Source organism: Bacillus rossius, chromosome 7, assembly GCF_032445375.1.
Source record: "Bacillus rossius redtenbacheri isolate Brsri chromosome 7, Brsri_v3, whole genome shotgun sequence".
In the NCBI taxonomy this organism is placed as follows: domain Eukaryota; kingdom Metazoa; phylum Arthropoda; class Insecta; order Phasmatodea; family Bacillidae; genus Bacillus; species Bacillus rossius.
This window is the reverse complement of record NC_086335.1, coordinates 71,768,733-71,778,682: the sequence shown is the minus strand read 5'-3', so window position 1 is coordinate 71,778,682 and position 9,950 is coordinate 71,768,733. Positions and strand designations below refer to the sequence as shown.

Genomic DNA, 9,950 nt, shown 5'->3' with positions numbered 1-9,950 from the left:
ATGAAAGTTGAATGGAAGTTTGTCTTTTTTTTTAGTTAGAAATATGTAAATTTGTGTTTAGGCTTCTGTTTATAAATAAAAGTCGGTTGTGTCAGCGTGTTTGGTAATTCATCAGAAATGACGATAAAATGCCCATAAGATATCTTAAGAAGGTAGATTTTTGTATATATTATAAATTAAGTTTTTAATAAATAAGTATATATAGGTACATTATATAATTAATATTTTTCTATACTCTAATCTCACGCCAAAGCTTTTTTTTTTTTTTTTTTTTTTTCCATCGCTGGGTCAACTTAGCACACAATATTCTGTGAAAATCAAAATATTTCAGCTTATACTTGTGACACAAAGAGACACTTAGTCCACAGACAAGCCGAGATTGTTGCCAGGTAGGCTTCTTGGCCCTGAAACAGTTTTGCAATTCGCATTGAATTAGTATCCAGATATGTCGTTAAGCTATGCCGGGCGTCCCCAAGCAATGAAAAAATTTGCAAAATATCAGTGAAGACAGTTTGTTACTACGGCTACCACACGTCAGTGTGTTAGTGGCAATAGTAATGGAAGTTTAAAAACAAAGATTTTGATTTTAAACTTTTTCACTGTCAATGTGAATGCCTGGTTGTTTTTTAACTGCATGGAAGCCTAGATTTTACATAAATTATTGTATTTTCATATTATAATGTATGTTGTAAACTAATTTAAAAGAAAATTATTTCATAATACCCTCCTATCACAAGACTATGTTAAAACAATCCAAAATGTAGGTACACATGACACTAAATCCATAAAACAATAAAATTTATAATTGATTATATATTAATTGTTATGTTTATAGAAAGGTGTTAATGAGATACTTGTGTTCTCTCCCCACCCTCCCAGCAAGAAGAAAACTATGAGGGAATATGCCCTAACGGATTCGCTATTGCTTGAATCTAGTGTCAGGCTGCAAAAACGATGAACATAAATTACCAAACAAAATTGTTTTGAACAATAGTTTGTAGAATTGTTTACATTTTGTACTACAACTCGTTTTATTCCCTTGCCTCTTCCCATTATATGTGCCTTTATTTATACTTAGCTGTGTATTGCAGTCGTCTTATGCGTTTCAGCACAGCTACGGAATAAAATTAAAAGAGGGAAACTAATACGAGGAAAAACACGAACACTCAAGGACGAAACGTCTGTCGCTATCATTTTTTACAGCTTGTTATTCCGTCGGTAACAGCTCGCGTCTGAGAAGCAGAACCAGGTGACCTTGGCGGTTTTGCTGAGAGAATGGATATTGTATTTTGTTTATATGTAGAATCATACAAATACATCGAATCTGACTGACGTAAGAAGAGGTACTATAGGAGTTACATAATAGTTCTTACGCCACAGAATAACGGCGCAGGTATATTGAAAATGCCAGCAGCAAAGCTAGCCACACGTGGTGTGAGCGTGGCATCCACTCCTCTCCCCCCCTGTCCATGGTGGAGGCCAGGCGGCTGGGAGACGGTGGGAGGAGGCAGCGACCCTCGCAGGAGCCCATTGTAAGCAACTGCCAATCAGCTATTTCCGTGGCAGCCGGCGGGTCGCACCGCGCCGCCATGTGCATCCGACGTTAACGCCCCAAATAGTTCCCGCGCTCAGCGCCGTATACACGTCAGGAAAGTAAACCTTTCATTACGAAAGCTACAAAAAGCAATGCTATTTCACATTCTGTGTTTAAAAGTGATGCGACAGCAAGTTGTGGATGAAATCCAAGCGACCGCAGCTCGTTATTGATCTGCGGATGAATACACACGCGCAGCTGTTGCCCAGGTTTTGCGGAGCAGTGTGTGTTCAAGAGCTCAAGTTATGTTGCCTGTGCGTGGTTTAAGTGAACCGAAAGGCGAATTGTTTCCTTCGGAGACCTTCGAATAATGTCCACATCATCCAGCAAGACAAAACCGGACTACATCTTGCCACACACCGCGTCTCAGGTAAGTGCGGGATCGTGGGCCCGAGGGGCGGGGTGATGGAAGTGGGAGTTCCTTTGTATCTCCTCGACGAAACGCAAGGCGCGCGCGTAACGACTGTGCCGCCAGGGGTATCCAAACTCGCGGCCCAGGCCGTGCGGTTCAATACGCATGGCAGTGTGCCCTGACACCCTGTGCCTCGTCTAGGAGAACCAGCCGTCGCCGTTGGCCCTGCTCGCCGCGACCTGCAGCAAGATAGGGTCGGTGCCGCCGCTCGAGCAGACGCAGCCGGAGGCCCAGGGGCCTCAGCAGACCGTCCGCATCATTAACGCGGCGGTGTTGCAGCAGCTAGCAGCCCAGCAGGCCGACAGCGGCAACACCGTGGCGGGCCACCAGGTGCTCCGGGACCCCCTGGCCCTGCCCACCAGCGTGCCCCAGGTCATCACCCTGCAGCAGCTGCAGAACTACCTGCCGCTGCACCAGGCTCAGCACGTCGCGCCGGCCACCGACAGTGGCGGCCAGCAGAGCGGCGTCAAGACCTTCGTGTCGTCGGGGGTGACGCCCACCGTGCTGTCGGTGCAGGGCGTCCCGGCGCAGTTCCTGCAGGTGAGCCTGCCCCTCCCCCAGGGGGCGGGACCGCGGCCGGGGCCCGCCCCTCGGGGCACACGGTGTGCCGCAACCGCCGTCTCTCCTGCAACCCCTCGACGTGCCTCGGCGGCTGTTGCCGTGCGGCCGCTCATGACGCGATGTTCTGTTCTTTTTTCAAACAGGTGGCCCTGCACACCCGTAGATAACGGCTGACAGTGAAATTGCCCAGGGAAAGTTTGACTTTGCAGAGGTTAATTCCGGACTTACACTTAGTGTTTACATACCTACGTGCAGCCTAACCTAAAAGCGGTTGTAGACGCGATCTTTTCTTCTTTTTTCAAACAGGTGGCCCTGCACACCCGTAGATAACGGCAGACAGTGAAATTGCCCAGGGAAAGTTTGACTTTGCAGAGGTTAATTCCGGACTTACACTTAGTGTTTACATACCTACGTGCAGCCTAACCTAAAAAAATTGTATTCCGTTTTTGGACAAACGTATTGCAATGGCATAACATATCCAAAGAATTGTATTAAATTAAAATCCGTATTGTTCGAATCATTTAAATAACCTAAAAGTTTAATTGAGTTTGGTTATGTTGTACATGAAAATTTATTATAAAACTGTATTTTTGCAGGGTTAAGTTAGAGTAATGTCGGGAAGTAAAGAAAAATATTATTCGGTAATAAATTTAGAAATATTCCCGTTCCCGTATTTTATATTGGTTACGTACCTATTGTTTTCGGGAATTAAACTATAAAGTGAGGAGGTTGACTTATAATTCGCAGCAGGTGAATATAATGCAAGAATGATAAAGCAAACGAGAAAATTAAATGTGCACGCCGCTAGTACGATTTTTATTTAAACTGTCGACTTTATTTCTAGATCCAAGGAGAGATTAGAGCAATCATAGACAATCAAGGTGGGCTGTGTAATTTCTGTTTTAAGGTGCTATGAATATATTGAAACGTTTGGCATTAAATAAGTAATATAAAATACATTAAACTCAAAGCTTTCCAAGGTTTTGCTCGTGTTAGTATTTTGATGGTATATTTTAATATTTACGAGTGATCAGCCTCACACCAGAAATGCTTAGAACATTTGAAACATTTCTTTGTTACTGACATTTGACCTTATAACTAACCAATGAGAACCGACTGAAGAAACAGACCCAATTTTAAAAGCAGCTTATCCGAGGCCTAATCGTTCTAACCGAGGATTCAGGGCAATTCACAGTTACCAACCTAGCCAGATGCATCCAGTACAAAACACTGGTTCACTGGCAAGTACTTATTGCTATGTCTGTACCATTGTGAGTCAGAGAGAACCAAGACTGACTAACAAATTATATAACTATGTTCAAAACAGCTACCAAAACTCAGATTACTATTGCCAATAACAATGAAGGAATTATAGCAATAAAAAATTATAAATACTTTGCAATTCCATTATATTAATAATTATTCATGGAGTGATTTTCCCACGGCAACAAACTTTCGAAGAACAAATCTGGCATCAGTGAGATGGTTACAGATAGGCATACAAAGATTAGGTAATTAGCAACATCCTATTCACAGCAAATATTATTTTAGATTAGGTACTTTGTTGAAATCTGTTTTGGTGAAATAACTTAATAATATTTAGGGGTATTTCAGATATAAATATGTGTTCAAAATAAAAGTTTTAACTGTGGAGAAAACTACAAACCATCCTGTATCTATATTCTATTTTTGCAAATTGACTAAGTCATGCAACCTATTCCACTTGGGATACACTTCCATAGAAATTCAGTTTTTCCCTTGCAAAGCAAACGGCAAGCACTGCTCCTTCCGAGCCCAGAACTAATTTATTTGGAGGGTATATTTATATTTTCTTTAATACTAAATATCATTAAAACTTTTCTTCTGCCTTCTGTCAGAAGTGGTATGAAAGTGTTAAAGTACAGTATTTTACACCATACATTTTGTAAATAATACAAGGCCAATCTCTGGCTTATTTAACGGTATGCTTTGAAAGTGCATCCTTGTTTGTATAACAACTTCCTGGAGCTTCCCTTGGGAAACAGTGGACAGGTTTAAACAGAGAGCATGCATTGCCTTTAGACTTGTTTGAGCCTGTTTAGTTTTAGGTTTGTAAAACACTGTTTAATGTTTAGAGTATTCATGTCAGTCAGGCATGTTGGAGTTGACTGCAGGTACCTTTTACAACTTGCGCATCTCTGCCCAAGAGGTGCAGCGGATGTAAGAAAAAAGTAGTTTTGAGGGTAGAAAGTTCTGAGTGATCAAGAACTGTATGGTTGTTGTAATTTCTAAACTGTCATTTAATTATATTTTAAAATTCCAGCCATAAGATGATGACACTGGGGTGCATTTTCTTGTGACAAGAATGCCAAAGCACTGATTGTAGAGTCAAAGGTATGGCCCACACAAAGAAAGCCTTACCATTTTTCTTTTGTTTGTGTTTTTGGGATGTACAAGTGAGGAGAATTAAACTGCTTATTCGCATTGTCAGCATTTGAGAAGTTATTTTACCTTCAAAAAGGGAAGAATAAGAAATTTGAGCATTTTGACAAATTTTGTTTTACATTTTTTAGTGATGAATATTTTATGAGATGAATGTGAACACAGCCTAAAAATAATACTCAAACCCTTGTTTTAAAACTATAACCTCAAAGTAATTGTCACTGGCATTGCCCCCAGCTCTGAAGCTCATCGTACATGTGTGTGTGGAGAGAGGTATTGTTAGCAGTTGTTGGCTCAGGCCCCAGCGCCCTGGAGAGTAGCGTGCCGGAGAGCAGCGTAGGGAGAGCAGCGTGCCGGAGAGTAGCGTGCCGGAGAGTAGCGTGCCGGAGAGCAGCGTAGGGAGAGCAGCGTGCCGGAGAGTAGCGTGCCGGAGAGTAGCGTGCCGGAGAGTAGCGTGCCGGAGAGCAGCGTAGGGAGAGCAGTGTGCCGGAGAGCAGCGTGCCGGAGAGCAGCGTAGGGAGAGCAGCGTGCCGGAGAGTAGCGTGCCGGAGAGTAGCGTGCCGGAGAGTAGCGTGCCGGAGAGCAGCGTAGGGAGAGCAGCGTAGGGAGAGCAGCGTGCCGGAGAGTAGCGTGCCGGAGAGTAGCGTGCCGGAGAGCAGCGTAGGGAGAGCAGCGTGCCGGAGAGTAGCGTGCCGGAGAGTAGCGTGCCGGAGAGCAGCGTAGGGAGAGCAGCGTAGGGAGAGCAGCGTGCCGGAGAGTAGCGTGCCGGAGAGTAGCGTGCCGGAGAGTAGCGTGCCGGAGAGTAGCGTGCCGGAGAGCAGCGTAGGGAGAGCAGCGTAGGGAGAGCAGCGTGCCGGAGAGTAGCTTGCCGGAGAGTAGCGTGCCGGAGAGCAGCGTAGGGAGAGCAGCGTGCCGGAGAGTAGCGTGCCGGAGAGTAGCGTGCCGGAGAGCAGCGTAGGGAGAGCAGCGTAGGGAGAGTAGCGTGCCGGAGAGTAGCGTGCCGGAGAGCAGCGTAGGGAGAGCAGCGTAGGGAGAGCAGCGTGCCGGAGAGTAGCGTGCCGGAGAGCAGCGTAGGGAGAGCAGCGTGCCGGAGAGTAGCGTGCCGGAGAGTAGCGTGCCGGAGAGTAGCGTGCCGGAGAGCAGCGTAGGGAGAGCAGTGTGCCGGAGAGCAGCGTGCCGGAGAGCAGCGTAGGGAGAGCAGCGTGCCGGAGAGTAGCGTGCCGGAGAGTAGCGTGCCGGAGAGTAGCGTGCCGGAGAGCAGCGTAGGGAGAGCAGCGTAGGGAGAGCAGCGTGCCGGAGAGTAGCGTGCCGGAGAGTAGCGTGCCGGAGAGCAGCGTAGGGAGAGCAGTGTGCCGGAGAGCAGCGTGCCGGAGAGCAGCGTAGGGAGAGCAGCGTGCCGGAGAGTAGCGTGCCGGAGAGTAGCGTGCCGGAGAGCAGCGTAGGGAGAGCAGTGTGCCGGAGAGCAGCGTGCCGGAGAGCAGCGTAGGGAGAGCAGCGTGCCGGAGAGTAGCGTGCCGGAGAGTAGCGTGCCGGAGAGTAGCGTGCCGGAGAGCAGCGTAGGGAGAGCAGCGTAGGGAGAGCAGCGTGCCGGAGAGTAGCGTGCCGGAGAGTAGCGTGCCGGAGAGCAGCGTAGGGAGAGCAGTGTGCCGGAGAGCAGCGTGCCGGAGAGCAGCGTAGGGAGAGCAGCGTGCCGGAGAGTAGCGTGCCGGAGAGTAGCGTGCCGGAGAGCAGCGTAGGGAGAGCAGCGTGCCGGAGAGTAGCGTGCCGGAGAGTAGCGTGCCGGAGAGCAGCGTAGGGAGAGCAGCGTGCTGGAGAGTAGCGTGCCGGAGAGTAGCGTGCCGGAGAGTAGCGTGCCGGAGAGCAGCGTGCTGGAGAGTAGCGTGCCGGAGAGTAGCGTGCCGGAGAGCAGCGTAGGGAGAGCAGCGTGCCGGAGAGTAGCGTGCCGGAGAGTAGCGTGCCGGAGAGCAGCGTAGGGAGAGCAGCGTGCTGGAGAGTAGCGTGCCGGAGAGTAGCGTGCCGGAGAGTAGCGTGCCGGAGAGCAGCGTAGGGAGAGCAGCGTGCCGGAGAGTAGCGTGCCGGAGAGTAGCGTGCCGGAGAGCAGCGTGCTGGAGAGTAGCGTGCCGGAGAGTAGCGTGCCGGAGAGTAGCGTGCCGGAGAGCAGCGTAGGGAGAGCAGCGTGCCGGAGAGTAGCGTGCCGGAGAGCAGCGTAGGGAGAGCAGCGTGTCGGAGAGTAGCGTGCCGGAGAGTAGCGTGCCGGAGAGCAGCGTAGGGAGAGCAGCGTGACGTCATGTGTGCAGCAGCAGGGCGCGCAGCTGGGCCAGAATGTGGCCGCCTACAACGTGGTGCAGCCCATGCAGACGGTCACGGTGGACGGGCAGGAGGCCCTGTTCATCCCGGCGGCGGCCGTGCCCAGCGCACAGCACCAGGCCGTGCAGGCCCTCATCACGCCCTCGGGCCAGATCATCCGTGCCCCGGGGCTGTTCCCCGCCAGCCTGCTGCAGGGCCTGGGCGGCCACACGCTGCAGGTGGCCAACGGTGAGTCCGCCCGCTCCCGCGCTCACTTTCCCGATACCTACCACTCCTCTTTTTATATCGCTTCTCATCGACAACACGGAATCACCAAAGTTTCTGCTTCACTGAAGTATACGATGTTTGTATATCGACTCTGCCATTTCAATTCTGAATTTATAGATATATTTTTTTAATGAATTCTCATGTCCAAGTAGATACTTTGCTTTTTGAGGTGATCATGAATATGGGCGAGCTACAAACAACCCCCAGCGTTTGCGATTTATGAACTCTGCGGTCCGTTGTTTTTTTAACCCTTCAATAACCTGAACGTGCACACTGTGGCAGCAGTGGCTAGCGAAGAAGTGACGACGACTCAGGCAGTGACGAGGAATACAGCAGCCAACTGGAAGCATCCCTATCCCTGGTGGCAGTGGGCTGGAATGGCATGTCTTTGTAAAGTTTAGTGGTTGTGCATGTTTTTTTTTCAAACTGTTACTGTCGTGGTAAATACCGTTGGATGAGCACAGTTTTACAGAACTATTTCACTCACATACACCTGCCGGTGTTATTAATTATTTTAATTCTGCAGTTGTTATGATCTCTTATTCTCCTTGTTCTGTGGTTGTAATCGGCATCACGTGTGGTCGTGAAGTACTTCCCAGCTGGCCGCTCGGTGCAGGGTGACTGCAGGTGGGTGATGCGGTCCGTGTTGCGTGCGCAGGCCAGAGCATGGCGATGCGGCCGGCGGTGCAGCAGCTGCTGCAGTTCCCGGTGCAGCAGACGATCCCGGTGCAGGTGCCGGTGTCCACCGCCGGCGGCCAGACCCTGTACCAGACCTTCCACTTCCCCCTGCAGGCGTTCGCGTCGCCCGCGCAGGGCCAGGTGCAGATGCTGCCGCAGCTGGGGCAGGTGCGGCTCTCGCGGCAGTCTGCATTTCCTCAACAGGGGGCTTTACATTTTTAATTAGCATGATGGCAAAATACTGCATTTTTGAAAAAAAATTATTAATTGTAATGTATTAGTTAATATAAAAATGCAAATTATTTAGAATTGTATAATCATCAATAATTAATAAACTTTATACGGCGTGTATTTAATCGGGACTACAGGTTGACCTCGAATGATACTCTAAATAGTTAACACTGCGCGCGCTCTTTGCCCTCTATCTCGAAAATGGTTCAAAACAAAAGTTGTAGAAAATTTAATCCTCTGCAATATTTATGTTAAATACAAATAGCATAAAACCCATAGGAAATGAGATATTTGCAATAAATGTGTAACAAATCTATTTTTTTACCTTTGACCTTGGAATGTATGTAGTCGCGGACACCCTACGATAAGTATGTTTTAAAACAAGTTTTAGGGTTTATACAACTTTATAGCGGACTATCTCTCATTCGGAGATACTTGCCCTCATTTGACTGATATTCGTAGACTGTGATGTCGCTGGTGAAGCTCGACAAGTGTGACTGAGGGGCGGGGCAGGTGGCGCAGGTGATCACGCCGTCGGGGCAGCTGCAGCAGCTGCAGCTGGCGTCGGTGGCGCAGCTGGGCGGCCTGGCCCAGGCGCAGGCCCAGGCCCAGGCCCAGGCCCAGGCTCAGGCTCAGGCGAGCAGCAGTGGTGCCACCTCGACCACCTGGAGCACCTCCACCGTGTCCACGCCCAGCGTCACCGTCCAGGTGCGTCCCTCAGCGCCCGCAAACACAACACGCTTGGTCACATACTTGCGACGTGGACTCCACAGCCCTGTACGCACTCACCCGATGTCATCTGTTCATTGGCAGTTCAGTGTGGACACTTCTCAGACTCGGCACTTCTTTGGAGGCAGGCTCGTTATTGGTGCAGGTGTCTCCGTGCGAACTGTGGCCGATAGAACATCCAGAAACTAGGTGCCAGTATTGTGAATTTCATCTCGTTGCATATGTATCTGTGTCTTTTCTCTGCACATCTTCTTGGAAGAACAGCAGCTACATAGCGAGAGATCACATTACAAAGTTTTGGAGGTAATCTTCAATGCTAAATAAATAATTTAACTACAGTAAGCTTACACAGGATAACTTCTAGGTCATCAGTGGATATAAAAAGTAATTTTATGGTTTAGTTTCCGTAACAAAGTATGGAAAAACACTAAAAGGACAGAAATATTTTAAACTTGAGCTACAAAATTCTAAGCCGTGAACTCCCCGTGTTGAGTATCCCTTTTCTGATTGCGATGCTCTCCCTCGAGCCTTCTGGCAAGGAACAGAAGTGTCGGTACAATTGTCGAGCACAAGCTGCGTGGTTATTAGCTCGTGGGTCACGAGTCCCCCCCCCCCCCCCCCCCCCACGTGCCGTGATACTCGTAGTTGTCCGCATGCTGGTGCGTGGCCGGCTGAGTCCCCACCGTGGCTCTCCACGCGCGTTGACCAGTAGCACGTCAAACTGACCTTCCAACTGCTGAATAAACATTT

At 49.0% G+C, this 9,950-nt stretch overlaps 1 protein-coding gene across 2 annotated transcripts in view; it reads left to right on the top strand.

Annotated features, from left to right (window-relative positions):
* The first annotated feature begins 1,581 nt into the window (after nucleotides 1-1,581).
* LOC134534372 (specificity protein transcription factor 3-like) overlaps nucleotides 1,582-9,950 on the top strand; it is a 37,472-nt gene continuing 29,103 nt past the window's right edge. Inside the window, exons 1-5 of one of the 2 annotated variants that reach the window (XM_063372828.1) lie at nucleotides 1,582-1,964; nucleotides 2,148-2,546; nucleotides 7,289-7,523; nucleotides 8,221-8,408; nucleotides 8,985-9,179. In XM_063372828.1, coding sequence (XP_063228898.1) covers nucleotides 1,905-1,964; nucleotides 2,148-2,546; nucleotides 7,289-7,523; nucleotides 8,221-8,408; nucleotides 8,985-9,179 — 1,077 coding nt within the window. In that variant the 5' untranslated portion in view covers nucleotides 1,582-1,904. Of the gene's footprint in view, nucleotides 1,965-2,147; nucleotides 2,547-7,285; nucleotides 7,524-8,220; nucleotides 8,409-8,984; nucleotides 9,180-9,950 lie in introns of both variants that reach the window. The other variant, XM_063372827.1, reaches the window with a different exon arrangement.